Source organism: Rhineura floridana, chromosome 10, assembly GCF_030035675.1.
Source record: "Rhineura floridana isolate rRhiFlo1 chromosome 10, rRhiFlo1.hap2, whole genome shotgun sequence".
Classification (NCBI taxonomy): domain Eukaryota; kingdom Metazoa; phylum Chordata; class Lepidosauria; order Squamata; family Rhineuridae; genus Rhineura; species Rhineura floridana.
The window spans coordinates 79,168,353-79,190,986 of record NC_084489.1 but is presented as its reverse complement, the minus strand read 5'-3'; the positions used below and the strand labels follow the sequence as shown (position 1 = coordinate 79,190,986).

General features: G+C 38.5%; 1 protein-coding gene across 11 annotated transcripts in view; it reads right to left on the bottom strand.

The window, feature by feature from the left end:
• The window catches only part of KMT2C (lysine methyltransferase 2C), a 283,231-nt gene that overhangs the window by 104,832 nt on the left and 155,765 nt on the right, over positions 1-22,634 (bottom strand). For 8 of the 11 annotated variants that reach the window (XM_061587632.1, XM_061587631.1, XM_061587630.1 and 5 more), the window contains exons 14-22: positions 16,308-16,427; positions 14,623-14,739; positions 13,470-13,571; positions 12,062-12,166; positions 9,902-10,083; positions 9,472-9,636; positions 7,772-7,881; positions 3,343-3,407; positions 1,760-1,991 (exon numbers count right to left, since the gene is read on the bottom strand). In XM_061587632.1, the coding sequence (XP_061443616.1) occupies positions 1,760-1,991; positions 3,343-3,407; positions 7,772-7,881; positions 9,472-9,636; positions 9,902-10,083; positions 12,062-12,166; positions 13,470-13,571; positions 14,623-14,739; positions 16,308-16,427 (1,198 nt within the window). Of the gene's footprint in view, positions 1-1,759; positions 1,992-3,341; positions 3,408-7,771; positions 7,882-9,471; positions 9,637-9,901; positions 10,084-12,061; positions 12,167-13,469; positions 13,572-14,622; positions 14,740-16,307; positions 16,428-22,634 lie in introns of all 11 variants that reach the window. The other 3 variants (XM_061587633.1, XM_061587640.1, XM_061587641.1) reach the window with 1 other exon arrangement.

The window sequence follows — 22,634 nt, the reverse complement described above, 5'->3', positions numbered from 1 at the left end:
GCCTTATCGCTGGTTTTTTTTTAGAACAAGTGACATTTTTATACAACCTTTAAGCCTTATAATAATCTAGTTTTAAAATTATTAGAACATGTATAGTGATGTCCAGATGGCATTTCTCCAAAGCGTAGTATCTGGCATATCAGCAAAAGTTGGTAAAATGTGTTAAAGCCACACATAAGACACCTCGGCATCCTAATATAGAGCACTTAATATATCTTCACTCCCAGTTCCAATATCACCAATATTCCATTGCATATATTTCATTATGTAAGCCTTCTTTTTAACTATTTGTCAATATTGTATTATTCAGTCATGTATTAACCCCCTTTATCCTGTAAGATTCAGCAGGATAACATTCTAAAATATCCCCTTCTTCCTAGAACTTTAACATGAGGAAAGTGTTAGAAAAACACTAACAAGTGTGCACTAGAAAAAGGTACTGCTTAACTATTGGAGATACAGCTAGTGAACTCTGGAATATAAGATTTCAAACAAAAGGGAGGGAAATGGGGGGGATCCAGTAAGAGTAGATCATGGTTGAAGAATGGTGAAGAAACAACTGCTATATTTGTTTGCTTATTTCAGGATTTCTAAATGCCACCCTGGGCTCCTGTTGGGAGGAAGGGCGGGATATAAATCAAATAATAAATAAATAAATTGCTCTACATTGCAAGAATACCTGAGCAGTATACAAAAATAGAATATAAAACAGAAAGATATCATTACAAATAATAATGAAACATAAAAACCAACAGGAATCCAATAAAAACTGCAGACATAAAATATAATTTGGGAAGGCTGGGCAGAAAAGAAAAGTTTTCAGCAAATGTAGAAAACAACCGTGTTGGAGCTTGCTACACTTCTAACGGAAGAGAATTCATGCTAAAAGCATATGCTCAGGTAACAGCATGCTTATATCATAGTGCTTATATCAACATGAAGGGAACCCTAGATGCAGTGGTAGAGTACATGTTTTGTAAGCAAAAGGTAGCTGGTATAGCACAGTGGGGAAGAGAGCCTGGCTGGGAGTTCAGAGTCTGGGAGTTCAAATCCCCACTCGTGTCTCCTGGGTGTTAAGGGCCAGCTAAAGATCACCCCCACAGGGAGTGGCTCAGGGTTGACGTGCCCTGCCACCTGTGCAGCCGTGGGCAAGCTGCATAGTCCCAAGGAGCCCAGTTGCCCCCCAGATGGCAGTTGCGGACAAGGAAGGAGCTGGCTTGTGCAGCTGTGGCAAGCTGAGCAGGCCATAGCCAGCTGGGGAGCACTAGCCTCTGAGGGAGGCAATGGTAAACTCCCTCTGTATACCGCTTACCATGAAAAACCTATTCATAGGGTAGCCGTAAGTCAGGATCGACTTGAAGGCAGTCCATTTCCATTTTCATATCAACATGAAGGGGACCCTAGATGCAGTGACAGAGTACATGTTTTATATGCAAAAGGTAGTTACAATTTCCAGTTAAAGAATCTCAGGTAGCAGGGTTGGGAAAGACTTCTGCCTGAGATCTTAGACAGCCACTGCCAGGCAGAACAGAAATAATAGAGCTATATAGTGTTAGAAGGTTTCTTGGAGGTAATCTAGTCCAATCCTTTGTTCAATGCAGACCTATAAAATTTTGTCTATTAAAGCACAAGATCTTTTTGAAGTTCCATACCAGAAGATCTGCACTACTGAAAATCCCAACTGTCCCTCTACAACCCATGTCCTTTTATAAACTGTTTCTATTGTTAATAGGAAAAAACAGCTCAAAGCAACAATTACCTCTACTGTCATCCATCTCGCCATCCCTTGAGTGTTCCGACTGGATGTCAGGTGGGGTCTGGAGTACAGCCACACTATTCTGGTTTATTATCTTCAACTTGAGCTTTGGCTTTGTCCGCTTTCTTCTTGGTACAACAGCACTGAGGCTCTGTAACTGAGACATCCCCGTTTCTGTCAAACAGACTCCATCCTGAGTGTATGTCTTCGGTGGGTCTATGAAATTTGTATGAACCATAACAGGAATACACAACTTTAATAACTTTTCCTCACAAGCATTGGGTAGTTGTATTTTTTGTTTTCCACCTTTAAGGAACTTGCAGTGCAAAAACTTATCTATTCTAACATCAGAGCAAGAGAGAAACCAGCATAACTATTTCAGATGTAAATCAAGATTAGTTCAGAAAAAGGCAAAGCCTTTTCCTTTAAATGTGATTTCTTCCTGTCTAATAGAAAGAATTCATTGGACTGGTTCACAGATCATGCTGATAAATCATGGCTTAGTGCAAATATGGGGCTCCGTGAAAAAAGGTTGTGGTTGCTTCGCTCCTCCCTGATCAATTTGCTGCTGCACTGAAAGACTTGTAGGTTAGCTCTCTGAAGGCTAACCATGAGCTGTAACCAAGGCTTGTCCTGTGGTTTATGGATTAGGAAAAAAACTGACATGAAGAAAGTAATCCTTGGCAAAAGACCAAATAAAGAAAAGCAAATAAAGTCAAGGTCTAATCAGACATGATATGATTCTAAAATATAGACATGAATAGTGGAAAAAATAGTCTTGGTTAATAGCCGACAGAAGACACAATAATGCCCAATTTCAAATGCACATGCAGTTTACTACACAGGTGTAATATGAATTGTTAACTCTATAGACAAAATATACATACACTTCCAATGGCAACACGGCAATAAAATGCAGAGGTGTACAAATACAGAAATATAAATATTTATATTTTAGAATCATATCATGTCTGATTAGACTTTGACTTTATTTGCTTTTCTTTATGGATTCGGACAACATATTAAGCCAACCCATGGCTTTGCTCAGCATGGCACAGCAGCAAAATGGCCAGAGAGGTAGTCTTCCTGAAGTTAAAAGACATAACTTAGTTTCATTAATTTTAGTGGGTCTACTCTGAATAGGCCTTAGTTGAATATTATTTTATAAACAGTTTGTGGCAGTGGTTGATTTATGGGAGAAAAGCTAAGAAATTAATGAAAGACAGAAATCACACCCTAATTTTAGCTAAATCATCCCCCCCCCCATCCTTCTAAAAACCATTAACTAAGGGGAGCATCACAAAATAGTCTTAGATTCATCTTCTTGTAATTTCAGCACTGGGTTTTGGCTCATTTTTGGGATTTACTTAAACATAAAAGTTACATAAATTTTGAAGAGCACTTGCATGTTTGAAATTCAACGAACTCAGAAGGATTTGGGTCTGATAAAATAAGTAATAAGAGGGGATAGTCTGGCAAAAGATACTACCGATAAAAAGAGCTCAGAGATATATTGATACAATTTACAACTATATTTCTAGGTCCAACCACTTAGAGGGAAGAAATCAAGAATTTTAAAAGTTACCAAGTTCTTTTGCTTTTGCTATAATTTGAGCTGCAATTGATGGTTCACAGCATTCAGAGGAAGGCACTGAAAAATAAAAAAGTAAATTCTTATGAATTATACGTTTAATACTATCTGTATTAAGATATATCATCCTTTTTAACTTTAGTTTTTTATGTTGATACCACTGCTAATCATTCACAATTCTTCTCTCATGGTCATTAGTTCAGGTATGGCAGAAGTGAGTTTTTTAGTTTTGAACATTTTAATCACAATTTCAGATAACGTACATTCCCTGTACCAGGAAAACAGAAGGTCCAATATACATATTAAAAACATCAACTAAGTGCTAATAAAGTGACGAAGAAACAGTGATATTTCTGGAAGCATTGGTAAAATCCAGAGAACATTAGGTCCACAAGAGTCACCAGTGAAAACTATGGAACTTACAGCTCAGTCCTGTGCATGTGTACCTGGATGTTATTTATTCAGAGTATTTATACCCCACCTATTAACTGAAGTGCTTGGAGGAGCTTACTGTAGTATATTTAAGATACAACGAAATAGACAACAGTTACCCAGATGGGGGCAAAAGTGCATTGAAAGGTTCCTTTCTAGTTCTCTGAGTTTCCAACTGCCACTCTGCAGCTAGATCTCGGGTCTGGAATCAGCCAGATTTTAGTCCCTCACAGGCCAGAGCTTCCTCACTGGGCCACAACTATAGTCTCTGGTTCTGATGTAGGAGCCAGTGGAGGAGCAAAGGTGTTAGAAGCACCACCATCACCAGTCCTCACATGTTCTGTTACTCATCTGCTGACCCTAAGTGGTCTCCAAGGAAATAATCCTATTCTAGAAATGGATGTCAAGGCAGCCCTTGTAGACCAGGGCTACTTCCTTTCACAAACTGTTCCCACTGTTGTCAAAGGAGCTTACACCAATGTAAAGAGTATATAAAAGTTTGAAGCTTGCATCACACCGTTGTTAAAATTCTTAATACCCAATAATTTAAAGGAGACATACAGAACAATCCTACATTTGGAAGTGGGGGAAAGAGATCCTGTGGCAGAGCCACTGCCATTTTCTAAGCCTGGTTGTCTCACTGCAGCTATGGTTGAAGGTGGGATGGAAGCTTTTTCCTGTCACTCTTTAGCTTTCCCACCTTCTTCTTCTTTCCCTTTCATGCAGTAAATGGGAGGGAATTAACAATGCCAGGCTGGCATGTTTTAGGGTTCTTTGGGGGGGAATGTAATGGGAAACGAGACAACTTAGGATTCAGTGGATCTTTGATCACCACTGATGTTTTGACCCACATTTCCAGAACATCCCTTGCAAGATATCGATGGCCACAGGGTTCTTTGTGGGCATACTAGGAGATCTCTGGCAGATTTAAGTGCTGTCCCTCTGGTGGGCCTTCTTCTTTGCTGGTGGAGTGGCACTTCCACCACCTCCAAGGGAACCTCAGCTGGCCTTTGGCCAGCTTTACAATTGCTCTGTTATGTCATGCCTTTCTTTGGGCTGTGAGGGAAAATGCAATGCAGACGTTGTTCCTTCCAACAATAGCATTAATTTATTTTTATTTCTTTGAATGCATAGCTGGCTCCATCTTGAAAATCAAGGCAGGTATTACTGAGTTAAAAATAATGGAAAATAATGCAATTTAAATTAAATTAAAATCCAATTTGATGTAATTCTTGTTGGATTTATTTTGAAGAGCATAGGGAGTATAGATTCTAGAGTCTGGATAATTTGAGGGATGGGAGGAGGAAAGGGTCAAGCACTTTTGGAAAGCCAAAGAGGCAGCAGTCTAAATAGCTAATGAAAGCCAAACAGAAGTAGAGCAAGTAATAGCATGGAATGACTGTGGTTTGGATGTGGCAGCTGGAATATTTACATGTGAAGAAAACAAGATATATAACTCAGTTTAAAGATCAAGGACACAGATTACCAAGTGCTTTATATTTAAAAGCACATTTAAAGCATTTTCCCCCTCCCGGGAATCCTGTTTATCCCCACAGAGCTACAATTCCCAGCCCCCTTAACAAACGACAGTTCCAAGGATTCTTTGGGAGTGGAATCTGCATTTAATGTATGGTGTATACGCAGCTGAAGAGAGAGGATAAAAAAGTGATTTCTTGTATGGTTTCTCGTATGATAACAGCCACTAGAATTTTACAGCTGCTAGAATTGTGAAAGTGAAGATGATCAATGGTAAAGTGAGAGTGGAGATGATCAATGGCACCATCTACTAACAAATGGATTGATAAAATATGGGAGCTTGTCTCAATGACTAAATTAATGCCTTATATTAGAAAGAAAAAAAACAACAAGATAATTTTATGGTGAGTGGCATTGCTTTATTGAATATAGGAAGAAAAATTGGTTGTCATCCAATATATATTATGGCTTTGTAATGTTCTGAAATACTGAATTTCATTATCTTCATTCCTATATGATGAGTGTTAGAGTTTCTAACACTAAATTAGAAATGCGGTGGCCGTGCAGGCCCTGGTGGCAGCAGCTGTGTAGGTCCCGTCTGTGACAGGGGTGGCAGTGGCGGTGGCAGTGGTGGCTGTGAAAACCTCGGTACCCACAGCAGCAGACACCCCAGCAGAGGCTGTGCAGGCCACAACAGTGACAGAGGCAGAGGAGGCCACAGCGGGTTGGAGGGCTGGAGCGTGGGTGGCCCAACGGCCAAAACAAATGGGGTAGGGTGGGGAGAATGGGAGCCGAGTGACAGGGAAGGTGAGGGAAGCAAGGGTATATATGTGTGTGTGTGTGTGTGAGAGAGAGAGACAGACAGACACTGTATGTTTGGGGGTGCTTGAGGTGCCTGGGGTGTCTGCCCATGTACTTGGGGGTGCCTGGGGTGTGTGCCTGGGATGTATGCTTGAGGGTGGGGCAAGTGAAGTGAACAGAGGGGCTTTGCCCCCTTAGTGATAGTATAATAGCAATCAATTGCTGCCAAGCTCTTAAAGCTCCTGCTCATCTTATGTACAAATGGGCAATTTATTAAAAGCAAACAAAATGAAGAACTCCTCCAAAGGACTAAAAGATTTAATCATAATAATGAATTGTAGCACCAGCAACTAGTTCCAAAATAATCAGACTTTTCACACCATGTAGTCTTGAGTGTCAAGATAAATAATTAAATTAAAATAACATCTGTAAGGCTGCATTCAGACATGGGGTTTATTGTGCTAGTTTTATTAATTACAGTGGGAGCATTTCTGTCCCAATTTCTAACATTCCTTTCACACTGCAATAGCTGTTGCATTATGGAACTGTAGCTTATTGACCAATATGCCACCATGTCATGCTAAATTTCATTCTCACCAGCGAGTATGGTATGTCATTGGACATGTCATTACTCCTCCATACTTTCCACACATGCAAACCTCTGTTCCCCCATGATTCCCCCATGAAAGTGGAAGGAAAGAACTGTATGCTGGTATATTGTCCCAAATTTCATCACTTTACTCCTGTGATTTTCTGGGTTAATGGGGTTGTAAATGGATTTTTTTTTTATGGTGGAAGAGCAATATCATGCCTACCCACTAGATACTTTATTTACTTGTCTGATCTGAGGTCTCTCTTGGAGTACTGCTGCTTGTCCATTCTATTTGGCAATTCCCAAGCTGGGCAGACTAGCATCAGTGGCAGCAAAACACCTGTTCCCTAGGCCTAAGACAACAGTGCTTGTCAAGCTTGCCCCTATACTACAGACCACACAGTACAATAATTTTTGTGTGTGTGCTTCTTCCCTTCCACCCAGCCTAAACTATCCAACCATTTTCCTCCCCTGCTACTCGTATCAGTATGCACACTAGTCTCATCACTTGGGTCTGGCACTTTGAGGTTGGTGCTTGTGCATTAGCCACAGGAATCTTTCAAAATGTGGTGTGTCAAGTTTCTACTTTTCTACTTTTCAGCAAGAATAGTTCTGCCTGTGATAGGTGTACGAAAGAGGGTATAGACAGTCACAGTAACATTGGCTACCATCACCACTACTTAGGATGATGATGATGATGATGATGATGATGACAATAATAATAATAAATAGTAGGGTAAAAACAGATGGAAAAAATGGAAAGCCTTGTTAAGGGAAGTCTTACAGTGAGAGCAAAATATTCAAGATAATGTTATCTTTAAAGAATTAATCTTCTCTTCCCAAAATCATGGTGCCTTGAATTGTAGTCTCTCTCTCACTGGAATTATAATGTTAAGCAGATTTACAAATCCTCAGGGAAGAGATTTACCAAGCTTTCTACTCTAAATTATTTTACTCCTCATTAGTAATCTTGCAGTGCTAAAAAGCCAGACAAAATAAATTATTTTCCTCAAGTACTGCTTCTGAAATTAATTCAGCATCTGCCAGTCAGGACACAGACCAAAGAAGTTGTTTCTAAACCCAAATGCAATGCTGCTAGACACCCAATTAAGAAATTTCTTACCATTTGCTGGTGGTATATAAGGCCAACACATGGTACAGTCAAAACCACTGTCAGCTGTGCTTTCCACTTCCTCTTCTGTGTTTAAGTTTTGACAGATTGTGTGCATCCATCTGGAAGTTAAGTTAAAGAGGGGAAAAAGTTAGCTGAAACATACCATTTTATACCAAGGTATCATTCAGACTTTTTTTTAGACTGCAAGGAACACAAAATATGTCTACTGCTTTAAAAGCTTCTTTAAAAAGAGGCATTGATATGCCTTGAAGAAGTCTGCCTTAGTTTTAAAAGATAATTGTTAAAATTATCCAGTCACCAACATCCCTTTCTGGGCAATATTCCTTTTACTTGGTTGCAATCCAAGTCCAGACGCTCTTGAACAAGACTGTGTTTCAAAATCTATTTCAACTAGGCTTCGGGTTAGGATTTTAGCACTGCTTTGGTTGCCTTAATGGATGAGGAGAAAGACAGGAGGATAACAATCCTGGTGGTTCTCTTGGACTTTTTGGTGGCTTTTGATACTATCAGTATCCTTCTGGACAGGCTGTTAAGGTTGGAAATTGGAGGCACTGTGGTCCAATGATTCCACCCATAGTGTTGATTTTATAAGGTGGTGTTGGAGGACTATTACTGCTCAACTTCTTGGCACTTAGGGGCTCTGTTCTCTCCCATATGCAGTTTAGCATCTACATGAACCACTGAGTGAAATTATCTGGAGGGTTGGGGTAAAGTAACATATAAGTCTCCTTCACATCATATTTAAGTAAAGCAATGTAAGTGCTAAATCAGTGTGGCGATGATAATGGACTGGATGAGTACCAATAAATTGAAGCTCAGTCCACAAAACACAGGAGTACTATTGGTATGTGGTTTGTCCACCCAGGAGAGTAGTGTTCACCCTGTGTTAGATGGGATTGCACTCCCCCAAAGGAGAAGGCTGCAGTTTAGGAGTACCCTTTGCATTGTAGAAGCAGCTTGCATTTCTGAAAAGGTGCATCAGAGGTCTGGTTCACATGTCACATTTAAATCTTAGTGAAAAACAAACTATGAATTAACATTGTTCTGGTGCATGCTGCTCAAAATTTTTTGCTCTGCTGTTCTCCTGCTACTACTGCTGTGCTGCCAGGAAACAAGCCAGAGTCTGGCTGCTTGTAACATCTGAGCCCAGGCTTGTGGTATGTTGTTCCCAAACAAACCATGAGCAGTAAGCCAAGAACAAACCTTGGTTACCACTCATGGTTTGTTTGGACAGAACCAAAGCACGGGCCCAGGTTTGGACATTATGACAAACCAGGCTTCGGCTTGTTTCCTTGCAGGAGCAGGTAAGGAGCAGAGCAAGAACATTTAAGCAGTGTGCACAAGTACTACACTGCATGTTCACATTAAAACAGAGTTTGTTTTTAACTGTGATGTGTGAACCATGTAAGAGTGCCTTTTATCAATTTAGGCTTAAAGAGAAATAACCATTTCAAAAAATCATGGTAGTGGTTTTCTTCTCTGATATTAGCTACAGCTTTCTGTTTGAAAGAAGCTCTTTAGGATAGAAAAAAACTCACTCTCATTGAAAAGCAATTCTGATAAAGGGGAGGAAGTAAATTCTAAGAACCAATCTGATAAATTAAAGCAATCCTCAGTCTGCACTACACTATGAACAAATTATTGAAGTATGAAAAAAATACAGTTCACAGTGTAGCAGAAGCCCTAACCTCTCACACTGCCTGCATTGCAGAATAATATCTTCTTCTCTATAATTGCAACAGCAGACTGGGCAGGTAGATAAACTTCCACAGGGAGCACATTGTGTGTAATTATTTTGCCATTCACATCTCAGACCAGGAGAAGTAGCTCCACAATGTCTGCACCAAACACACCTGTAAAACACAAAACAAGTTATTTCTTAACTTGGCCTTATAGCAAGATTAACTGCTTTACTCCATTAACTGCTTTACTGCCAATCTGAGATCAAACAAATTATTTTCACCTTAAAATTGTTTTATCTTTATATTACAGTAATATGTGAAAATTTTCCAAATCAGCCTCCCCAAGTTACATTAATTGACTGAAATGCATGCTTATATACAGTCAGATGAAAATAACATTAATAGTGAACACGATAAAGAACAAAGTTACACACACCATTTGCACTTCCAACCTCCCTTAGGAACTGTCTGCAGTGGTGGATCTAGGCAGTAAGTGTGATAGCTAATATCACAGTCATCGCAAAGAAGCAGCCTTCCTGGATCCGTAGCCTTCCCACAGGCTTCACACACAGTGCACTCCAGGCATCTCCAGCCTTTGTGGAGCACCACTTTTGTAATCTGCATAGTGGAAGACAGGCAGTTACTTATAGAAGCCCTGCAATCTCAACAGGCTTTTACAGGCTTTTATTTTTTTAATGTCTGTGGTTCCTCCTCACTTCTTTTTTTTTTTGAGGAAGAAGTTCTCAGTTTGGGGGAAGTCAAAAATCATATTGCAGATGATAATCAGTAGCAAAGATTATGGATGAAAATCTGTTTTAGAAAAAAAAATGCCCAAATTTAAGGATGGGACATACTCCCAATTACTGTAAATGCCAAAATCCAGATTCACATTTACTGAAATTAAATGACAACACAGTTGAAATCTGGAGAAACAGTTTGCTCTTTCCTTTCCTTCCCCATTATGACATTTAAACAAAACTATAATAGTGCCAAATATTACTTTCCTAATCTTGCTGGAATATGGCTAGAAATATACATCCTATAGATGAAAAAAGTTATTTAAATAAAATACTGCAACAAACAAACTCCATAATAGGACCTGGTAGAAACAAAGCATCATGTTCCAAACCTCTGTATCAGTTTTTGTTATCACCATATGTCACAGTGTAAGAGCCAGTTCACATAATACTGTATTGCGAAGTAATCATGTGAGATCCAACCTCAACTTAGCTTGTTTAGAATCCTAGAGACTCCCTCATACAAGCAGGGATGGCTGGGGAAGCACTCACATTCTGAGAAAAAAATGTGTGCACCCCAATTATGTAATATACCCTAGAAAGGAGCAGTTCCTTGCAAGAGGCAAGAAGATGGTACTGGCTGGATAATTCTTTCTTTGGCACCTAAATCTTCCATAGTTCTTTCTTAGACTTGGGTAGGGGGAGGAAGAAACAGAAGGGGTGCTGCTTCTGCCAAGTGCAAGTATGACAGAGATGGAACTCTCTCCTTCACAGGAGTACAGGAACAGTCAAGGGGCAGGCAAGACTTGCAGGGGAAGTCCTTCAGGATTTTAAGCAAGCAGAGCAGTTTTGGATTCCCTGTGATCAGTAAGAGTGTAAATATGTGAACTGGCTCTAAACACAACTGAATATTTTTTTCATCCATGTACAATCCAATTAACAATGCAATGGTGCCATATTTGTGGAAATAAATTGAGATATGCTTGGAAATTGTTCTCTGGTTTGTTTTCATAATCAGGATATGAAATGCATTTTAAATGCTGGAAGAGTTTCCCACACTTAACATGCTTAAGATAAGCCACATTCTCAAGTGGAGTAATCAATCTAGAGCTCCTTGAAAACAATTAGAATGAAAATGGCAATTTTTCCAGGAGTGTTGAAAAAGTTACCCCATCTACTATACTTTAACCACTCTGTCAGAACATAAGCTGACTGAAGTGTGATATGGGATCAGTAAAAGGGCATGTAGATTTTAGGTTAACTGCTATAACACATGGAAAACAATATTCACTTTTTATATAACTGCACTCAAATAGTTTATCATTTGTATATTGCAGCAAATAACTTATTATCAGTGCATAAGTCAACTCATAACTATCCAAATCTAATTTTTGCACATTTTCTCCTAGCCTAATGAATGTAAAACATTAATTAACTACTCCAGTTGCTGTCAATTCTGACAGCCAACAGACAAAATAAATTAATTAAACCTTATTGCCTTCATAAATGAAAATGCACTATAATTTTTCAAAGGAAAAAAGCCCTAAACACACACACACACACACAGTATGACTGCTATATGTCTTAATACTTAGGTTATATCTAGCTTTATACCTAACTTATATCTTAATACCTGCTTTTAACCATCTGCAAGATAATAGGTGGTATTTATGGCTGCAAGATTACACTAAGGTTAACTTCTCTTGCATCTACAAAATGTCATTTAGTTAAAGTGTTTTGCAAGTTGCATACAAATAATGGCCACATTTACAGAGGACATTCCCATATAATGTAAAAAACAACTCATAAATATGGTTCATGCAAGTACAGTATGCCCACAATCATTTCAAAGCACTCACCTTAATACTGACACAGTATGGATGGTAACACTGACCACACTGAGAGCAGGCAAGCAATCGGCCTTCTGCACCTTGGCCAAAACTCCCACAAACTACACACATATCCTAGAATATCAGACAAATATTTTCAGGTAAACAGCCAGTACTAGGCATTCAGGGGGAAAAACACAACCCTATAAGACACACACACCTCTAATCCCTTTTTAGCAAATGCTGAGTTCTTTCAGAATTTCTGATGTATGTAGTCCCATTACTATTACTATATCGTTTTCATGGCAAAAAAAGATGGTGTGTTGCCTGCATACATCAATAATACTAGTAAAACTACCATGAACATTTTTGTAAGGAAAGGTGGTATAAGACTTAAAACAATTTAAAAATCTACAAGAGAACCACAATAATATGCATTTCATAAACCAATTAAAAACTTTCCACTAAAATTAATTTAAAAACAAAATATTAAAAATGCCTGACTCAATAAGAAATGTCTTCCTGAAAGAGGAAGTTAGATGTATGGAGCAAGTGCCACAATAATTGTGTCAATGGGAGCTTTTCTATAAGTCTAACTGCCACGCTGGTGGAGGGTGGAGGGAGATTTTCACTGTGCTTGTTGCTGGAGAGGAGAAAGTTAAACCTCCCATCCTAAAGCACTGCTGTCCCAAGGGAAATTGGAGGTATGTCCCCCCTCAACGCTTAATAATAAAACTTCACAGGAAGAAGAAGATGACTCAGGAGGTTGTATCACTAGCTAGCTGTAGCTGGTGGGGCTTTTTTTTAAGTGTAAAAAAAGAGATGCAACACCTCCTCAATCACCTTGTTCTATAAAGTAAGCTCAAACCACCTCTCCCAAATCCTGAGAAATTTTTCCTTCCTCTTTCTAATTTTCAGGAATGATTTCCTTTTGCCCCCTCATCACAAACATCCAAAGAGAACTGGGCCAAAAATATCACCTCAGTTCTACTTTCAGCTCACCTCTAGCTTCATAAGTCTGTTGACCACTAAAATTGGGGCTAGAAGCTAAGTGGCAGCCAGTGTAACAGCAACTGACAAAGCATGGGTCTTACATGCATTCAGCCATGTAATGCAGTGCCTGCAGCCTCCCAACAGCTATTATTTTGCATTTTTTACTAGGGCAACCCATGTACAGTACATTAGAATAGTCAATCCTTAAGTTCACTAACACACTAACAGATTTATTACTTGAATAACCACCACATAATGTTATAAAATAACTATATTCAACATGTATAAATAATATTAACTAGCTTCAACACCTTACTTGGATGAGTTTGGATGTCACAAGAAGAATTTTTAAAATGGCATTGAATATTCCCTACATTTTTTATCTGGGAGTTAGAAATGGAAAAATAACCAATATTTTCCACTAGAAAACAACAAATATTGTAACCTGATGCAAGGTAAATTTGTCACTGCTAGAAAATAGGACAACAGTGTTGTGCATTGAGTTTTCTTCCTCATCTTTGTTAGATGAAATATCCATATCTGTGACCTACAAACAAAACAGAAGAGAAACTTACCAGGTGCACAATTGTTCACAATTTATTATCAACCTTCAACAATTAAATATAGATTTGGGGGTGAGAGAGCATAAGTGGCTAAAATGGCCCCCCATTTGTGGACTCCCATATTTTGTCACTTTTTTTTTTTTAAAAAAGGAAAACAAAAATTGATTGCACCTCTAGGGTCCCTGCCATGATACTGTGCTGCAAAAACATTTCTGTGTCCTCCCCAAATTTTATATTTTATAAAATAAAGTAACAATTAAAAAAAAATTACTGACCACTCCTGCAAGTCCCCCGAGAGTTTAAAAGAATTATAGGCATTTAGAGAGCATGCTCTTTGCTTTACGTAAATATTGAGTCTTCAAATACAGTGCTGCCTAGTAAGCAATGCAAAAAGCTTAATTAACAATTTCCTGAAATCCTACACTTTAATTTGCAGATGAGTTTTTGGGTAAGTGAAATTTACTGGGGCTTTAAATACTTCTGGATACCAAGGCTTAGGCAGGGATGGGGAACTATTTGGGCAGGGATGGCTGAACTACAGCTCCCATCACCCACGACCACTGACCATGCTGGCTGGGGCTGACGGGAGTTGTAGTCCAAAAAAAATCTGCAGCACCACAGGTTCCAGTCCCTGCCTTACAGAGCCAGTGCTGAAGAGATCTCTCTCTTATCTATAGTCCTCATTGTGTTCTGCACTGTTGCCGATTTTGGGAGCAATTTCCCTGTTACAGGATCCAAAGACTTTGAAATGTAAGTGACTTGTGTAGCTTCTCCTGTCAGTCTCTAATGTTTGGCCATCCCTCCAAGAAGACACAATGATACAGGGAGGATAGTGAACATTTATATGTGGGCTAGTATTTTTCTTGTACTTTTCTGCAAGGCTGTGCAATTCTATATATGAAATATTCACCAAAAACACATTTTGCATAGTATTCCACATACAGGACTGTCAGTTAAAGGATCTTAACAGTGACATTAACCAACACTTCTGCCTGGTCATATTAACTTAACACCTACTATGCCATGAATTCTTACCCCTGGAGGAAGAAAAGATCCAATTCCACTCTTCAGTTTTGATCTCCCTCGTCCACCTCTTCCAGAAAGGCCTGCACCACGTGGTCTCCGCTTCCCAGGAAACCCTGATCCACGACCCTATTTAGAGCAAATTGAGGCATTTAGATGCAACTAAGAATCATTTCACAGAGCTTTTTATGAAGATGAGGTGTTTCCTATATGAGTAAAAGGATAATTTGTATTTTACAATACAACAATATTTTTTGCATGACCTTGGCCAGAGCAGGGCTTGCAGAAATGAGCAGATCTTGATTATCAGAGTGCTGTGAGGGCTGTAAGGCCTATGAAACTTTATCATGTACTTTTAATATGGATTTTGAACCAAGCTGGGGTGTGTGTGTTGATCCAGTGGGAATAATCTGCTAGTGGAAAAAGAGGGGAGGGGATTTTTTTCCATCCAAAAATCTGTTCTGAAAGGTCAATGGGCAAAAACTTCTTTCCGCCCTCCTCCATTAGCAGATGGGTCTGCTAAAGCTACAGTGCAAGAAGCAGCAACTGGATTCCACCCTATGTTTATATTCTGCTCTACTCCATAGGCTTAGGGTAGCTTCTCAGCAATTTCATCAGTCATACCTATCACTGTAACCATTACTCATGATGTAAATAATGGGCATGGATGACTTGAGAAAACAAAGACTGGAAAACAAAAAGTAAAAACATTCTTTGCTAACAGAACACACACACAGAGAGCATTCATGACATCACTCATTCTAGCTCCACAAATAAACCCAGAAGGATCTTATAGACATAGAGTATCAACATAGCATTAACTTTCATCATCATCTAAAATTTATAAAGCATATAAGAAGGGCACATTTTCATAAAGCATAAAAATATTCAGTTAGTAGTGCAATTACTGATGTTAATACTGATATTAGTGGAATATGTGTATTAGGAAAGAAACCATAGTGGGAGTGCTGAAAACAGAATACGAATTATCAAATCTAAGCCCTGAGAGGAGAAAATTTGTTTCCAGCTTTTCAGTTTTTGGAATGGATACTCTAGAAATAAGGAATTCATATCTTCTAATAAAGTAAACAGTTAAAACACTCTTTTGAAACTGTGAACACAAGAAAAAGCAGCAATACCTAGTCAATAGGCTCAACAAGAACTAATATGGTTTTTATAATAATAAAATACAAAAATGTTGAGCTAAAAATCTTTCAGACTGCATATAACCTTTCAGGTTTTGAGTTTTCCAAATTTCTTCATCAGGTTAGATTCTGATGAAGAATCCTGGAGAACTCAAAACCTTGCAGACTATTTTGTGACATTTTGATTGGCCTAATAAAGGAATTGTCCTCCAAAGTATGCAATGGCCATTGGAGGATTTGGGCACCCATCTCCTTTATGCTTTCAAACCCCGTCCAGATGACAACAGTGACTGAAGACAAACCACATGGCTCAGTTACACCATGAGTGTCAAACACCACAGAGCTGTACTAGAAACCAACTCAATGTGGTATTTTGCATATATGCTGGGAGAGTATTAGGGTTTTTAAAAACAACAACAACAAAGTGCTAAAGCTGTTGAAAGATCAAGCTCAGATCATGCTTCAGAAGAGTATTCATTATTATCTTTTTCAAAAGGGAGAACAGCAGAGAGATAGCAAAGGATAACAAGAATATAAATACAGATTAATTACCACTTTGATGCTCCATATGGCACTGCCAGGTAGCGGTCTGAATTTAAAAGTTTCCCGACCTTCTGAAATGTCTGGGGACCAGGAAGGTGGGCTCACTGTATTATGGCTACTCCAAGCCCCCTAGGATATGTCAGGTGAGAAAATAGATGTATAAAACTCAGCCAAATAAAATAAAAATAAAGGACGCAAATAAAAAGTTCTGAAAATGAAGCACATGCAGGCACATAAATACTTGGTTTAACACACACATGGACTTACTGGGAAAAATTTCAACCTAGCACTCACATTTATACAGGATGAACATCAGACTTTAAGTGTGAATAAAAAGTTGATTAAATAATAAATTTAAAAGATAAGCACTGCTGAAAAACAAATATTGCTTGGCATGAGGAACAGATGAAATGTAATTGTGATTCAGTTATAACTTTTATTCCTACAATAGTAAACCAAGATGCATCACTTTAGGAATCATGACTTAGACTTTCAAAAAGCGTTTGACAAGGTACCTCACCAAAGGCTTCTGAGGAAGCTTAGCAGTCATGGAATAAGAGGAGAGGTCCTCTTGTGGATAAGAAATTGGTTAAGAAGCAGAAAGCAGAGAGTAGGAATAAACGGACAGTTCTCCCAATGGAGGGCTGTAGAAAGTGGAGTCCCTCAAGGATCGGTATTGGGACCTGTACTTTTCAACTTGTTCATTAATGACCTAGAATTAGGAGTGAGCAGTGAAGTGGCCAAGTTTGCTGATGACACTAAATTGTTCAGGGTTGTTAAAACAAAAAGGGATTGCGAAGAGCTCCAAAAAGACCTCTCCAAACTGAGTGAATGGGCGGAAAAATGGCAAATGCAATTCAATATAAACAAGTGTAAAATTATGCATATTGGAGCAAAAAATCTGAATTTCACATATACGCTCATGGGGTCTGAACTGGCGGTGACCGACCAGGAGAGAGACCTCGGGGTTGTAGTGGACAGCACGATGAAAATGTCGACCCAGTGTGCGGCAGCTGTGAAAAAGGCAAATTCCATGCTAGCGATAATTAGGAAAGGTATTGAAAATAAAACAGCCAATATCATAATGCTGTTGTATAAATCTATGGTGCGGCCGCATTTGGAATACTGTGTACAGTTCTGGTCGCCTCATCTCAAAAAGGATATTATAGAGTTGGAAAAGGTTCAGAAGAGGGCAACCGGAATGATCAAGGGGATGGAGCGACTCCCTTACGAGGAAAGGTTGCAGCATTTGGGGCTTTTTAGTTTAGAGAAAAGGCGGGTCAGAGGAGACATGATAGAAGTGTATAAAATTATGCATGGCACTGAGAAAGTGGATAGAGAAAAGTTCTTCTCCCTCTCTCATAATACTAGAACTCGTGGACATTCAAAGAAGCTGAATGTTGGAAGATTCAGGACAGACAAAAGGAAGTACTTCTTTACTCAGCGCATAGTTAAACTATGGAATTTGCTCCCACAAGATGCAGTAATGGCCACCAGCTTGGATGGCTTTAAAAGAAGATTAGACAAATTCATGGAGGACAGGGCTATCAATGGCTACTAGCTGTGATGGCTGTGCTCTGCCACCCTAGTCAGAGACAGCATGCTTCTGAAAACCAGTTGCCGGAAGCCTCAGGAGGGGAGAGTGTTCTTGCACTCGGGTCCTGCTTGTGGGCTTCCCCCAGGCACCTGGTTGGCCACTGTGAGAACAGGATGCTGGACTAGATGGGACACTGGCCTGATCCAGCAGGCTCTTCTTATGTTCTTATGTTCTTATGAATCTATTTTTATAGAAAGATCATTTCCTACATTTCAATCAGCATCTTGGAAAATGCAACCAGCTTGGATTATGTGTGCAACTTTTAAAACAAATTTTTAAAAATTATGAATCAGGAAAGCTAAGAAGCATAGCAGACAAAAATGATAAAATAAAAGGGTATAATATGAAAATGAAAAATAAATGAACAGTTAAAATATCCATGAGCTGAAACTACACCACCCAAGCACTATTTTTAAAAAATATATAACTACTGAAATTCTTATATCAAATAAAACTAGCAAGCAATCATGTCAATATAAGTGCCTAGCATATTGTATTTTGTAGAGTCCAAAAATGGATTAATGCTGCACTCACAAAGATAATTTTTATGGGCTGAACTGGTTATATGAGTTTTTTATACTCGTACACAATTTTTTGCCACATTCTCCACCCCCAATCTCTTGCACCCCCAATCTCTTATAACATGCATACATTCAAAGCAACTGCAATAGGCTGGGAGGAAGGGCGAGATACAAATTAAATAATAAAATAAATAAATAAAAAGTACCAATTATGACTTGGAAATTATAGAGAAAACTTATGCTGTCAGTTTCCACAACAACATTTAGGAACAGGGGCATGTACTCCTCATATATGAGGCAAAGAGGACCTGTGGCCCTCCAGATGCGGCTGGACTATATATAGCTTTCATCATCCCTGAACATGCTGGCTGGGGTTGATGGGAGATGAACTCCAACAACAGGTTCCCCATCCCTGTCATAACTGGAAGAGGAGATAAAATGAGTTAGGGATTTACTAAGCTGAGAACAAGGTCCCCAATACTGAGGTACCTTTAGAGCAACAATATTTTATCAGACAGACACACATAGGACAAAAATGTTTTAGTCCACTCTAGCACTAAGATGTTCTGTAGCACTAAAAAGCCACTTTCATAGTTAATAAAGATATTAAAATACAATTCTAAGCAATTTCATCCTAAATGTACTGAACATAATAATATTTCTACATTTGTCTTGCAGCTAGCCTCTTGAAGATTAACAGTGTGCAAATTATGGTTTGCCAAGAACTGGGAAATAAGGGAAGCCATTGGTATGAGTGAGTGTATCACTAGAAGACTCATTCAAAAGCAGGAAGAGAAACAGTTGTAATAGATATACGCTTGCTTTTGATTTATGTTCATGAAAGCACAACTCAAGAGAAACAAGGTACGTTTTTGTTTTAAGTAAATGATCTTAACAAAAAGTACCTATTGGTATGAACTCTGAAACACACTACCATTTCCTTAGAATGGTTACAACAACATAGCTTAAAGTAAGCCATATTTACATATGAATTGTAAGATTTCTCCGCTACTCTGAACATAAAAGGCAATAAAAGTAAGTGATAACATCAGCATTCATTGTGGGGAAATTTTCATTACGTTGGTTGTGTATTTTGCTCTCATATGTGTGTGTATTATATATAAAAAATAGAATTCTATGCCCATTTCAAATACTAAGCCTCTTTTAGGTTCCTACAACAAGTCACCCTGAGTACCTCTCATTGTTATTGCTGCCTGCCTTCCAAGCAGAGCAGCCATGGCTGAGTCCTGCTCCTTGAGATCACTACGGCATCACTACCTATTAGAGTAACACATTTATCACATTGTTGACTTTCGAGTGTTGGATCTCCAATGCAGCAATTATGGGCAATATGTCCACAGAGACTGTCCCTGGCATCTATGCAACATTGCCCATCCCACTCAATTATCCTGCTCTCTGCCTCTTTGTCTTTCCTGTGTTGAGTCACTTGAGAGCAGCAGCTCCAAAAACAGTGCAGGTATCATCATTATGTATTTTCTCATGCTACTGTTGCCATAATAACTGCACTGTCCAATGGGAAGCCCATTCCTGAATGCCTCTAATAAACCATGACAAAGAGGTGGAGCACAGACAGCACACAGGAGGACGTGGCAGTTCAGCAGCAAGAAAGCTCCTGAGTTTCCAGTGGCTGATATTCTAGATGTGTCCTACCTCTTTTATTTGTTCTGGCTGATCAAGCAAGAATGGGTTTTCCATTCAGCTGTGCTACCAGAGAGGATGCCCCAGTAGGAAGCCTACACTTGCATACCTCTCACCAACCAGAAGGAAGAGGACCTATGATATCCACCAATGGAAACTCTGGGCCTTCTCCACCTGCTGGTTGGAGCAAAGCCAACAGGAGAACACGAAAAGTTTCATGCAGAACATGAAAGAGTTCACATCCTGAAAGAGGTGAGGGAACAGCAGATCTGGCTGGGGGGGAGGGAGAGAATATCAGAGAGTTTGTTCTGTAAACATAGGGTGAGTGGTAAAAAAGTGTGACTCAAGATATTGCTTAGCAGTAACCATGTGGGCCTACCAAAATCTGTGCCTCTGTAATGGACATTAAGAACATGTTGACAGGAGGAATATGTAAAACATTTGATCAGATTAAGCCAACTCTAGAATATGCTTAACTACCCTTTCTTCAATACCTTCAAGTTAGAAAAATACTTAACCAATTATTACAGACACATGTATCATTACTTCAACAAGACTTGCGTTATTATGTACACCTGAAAATTAATCTAAAGGAATCTTGAGTAAAATATGCAGAATTCTAACTGATTTAGAACCACCAGGACACAAATATCAAATTAGGTGAGAAAAAGATACGTCTACAACAATCCCAAAACATAAACAGATATGAATTAGGAAAAGTACCTCTAGTTTTACTTTCTTTATGAATCTTAAAGAATTTTTTTATAAACTATTAACTCATTGCTATACGACACCAATCAGACTAAATAAAATTTATCTGGAGAATACAAATCATTGTTCGAAATACAGAATGCCAGAGGCAAACAAGTTCCATTTTATGTGATCGTGCACAAAAATTCAAACATTCTGGAATTTATTGTTGTCAGAAATGGAAAATATTCTGGGTTACAACCTTCCAAGAGATCCCATGGTAATACTATTTGGGTATCTTAAGGATATCATACCAAAGGAAGATATAGAAATGGCAATTTAAAGCCAGAATGATATGCCAGAATTGGAAAAATGCAATTAATTCCTTCTATAGACTCCTGGCTAACTAAAATATGGGATATGGCATGCATGGTTAAACGAACAAATTTACTCAAGGTAAGAGAGAGTAGAGGGCAAGAAAACCTTTATAGAGAAGTGGAGTTTGTTTATTTCATATTGGAATAATAAGAGGCAAGGCTCCATAAACCCATATTTGTTAGTGATAGGAATTTAAAAGCTAAGGCTGGAGCAGAACAGAACAGAAGTTTACTGGTAAGTTTTTTTCTTATTTTTTTCTCTCCCAGTGATGTAGCATTATTTAATTCTAGTTAATGATTAACTGATGATGAAATGGGTGATGTAAGTGATGAAATAATTATATATTATATATTGTTCTATTTATGTATTGACATAATTATTATGTAAGTATTCCTCAGCTATCACAATGTATTTATGATTACAATATTACTGTTAAAAGTATTGTATTGAAATTTCTTTAATAAACATAAAGTGTTAAAAAAACTGCACCCTCACTTTTCAAAGGACTCGTGAACACTAGCAAAACAAAAAAAAACTAAGTTGCATTCATCCACTGCACCTCTGCATGCATGCTGGTCAGATGTTTCTGTGCTAGTAGTAGTTATGCTTTTCACCAGGACTTATTGTATACTGGGTGGCTTTTCAGAAGGAATTTTGGAGAAGTACAAAGATTGTGTTAGATTGTAGGAGGAAAGTATGCCTGTAAAAGCTGAGGGAGAGCACAGTTGTACATGTTCAAAATAGCATGGATGGAGTGTGTGTGCATGCATGAGAGAAAGAGAGAGAAGCAGGGGTGCAAATTAGACCTTGATAATGAGGAAGAAATGTGTTCAGCTTGCATTCTGTGTGAACCAACCTAATTCACATGTGTTGAATGAACACATGAACTGAACTGCAACTAGTCTTCAAAATTTGATCTTTTAATTTTACAGTGCAGTACTCTAACGAAAAATGCATTCAAAATGTATTTTAGGGAAAAGAGTGCATAAAAATGCATATATTCATGAAAACAACACACAAAAATGCATATTATATTGCTTGAAAATGTGTATATTAGGCAAAATTGTATACAAAAATGCTTATATTAGGAGAAAACTACACAAACATCTACACAATTTCTTGTGGAGGTTTTTTTTTTAATTACAAACTGATACAGAAGTGGGACACAGAATTTAAGACTGGAACACTCATAGTTGACAGATTAATCCATTATGTGTGCCAGTCTGATTTTGTTTGGGTCACTCTCTTTTTGGCTTAGTGTTTCACTCCTCTCTCTCTCTCTCTGCATTTTGACGTAGAGGGAGATGGTAAAAGCCAGCAGGCAGAAGAGGGGTTAACTGCTACTTTTGCCTGGAAAGTTGTGCATGCACAAAAACAAGGAGTGCTCCAATTTTATGTAACACCCCTCATATTTAATGTAAAATATTATTCAATGTTTGTCCCATTTTGGGCACAAGCCCTTCCTCAGGAAATTTTAAGCTGCAATCCTAG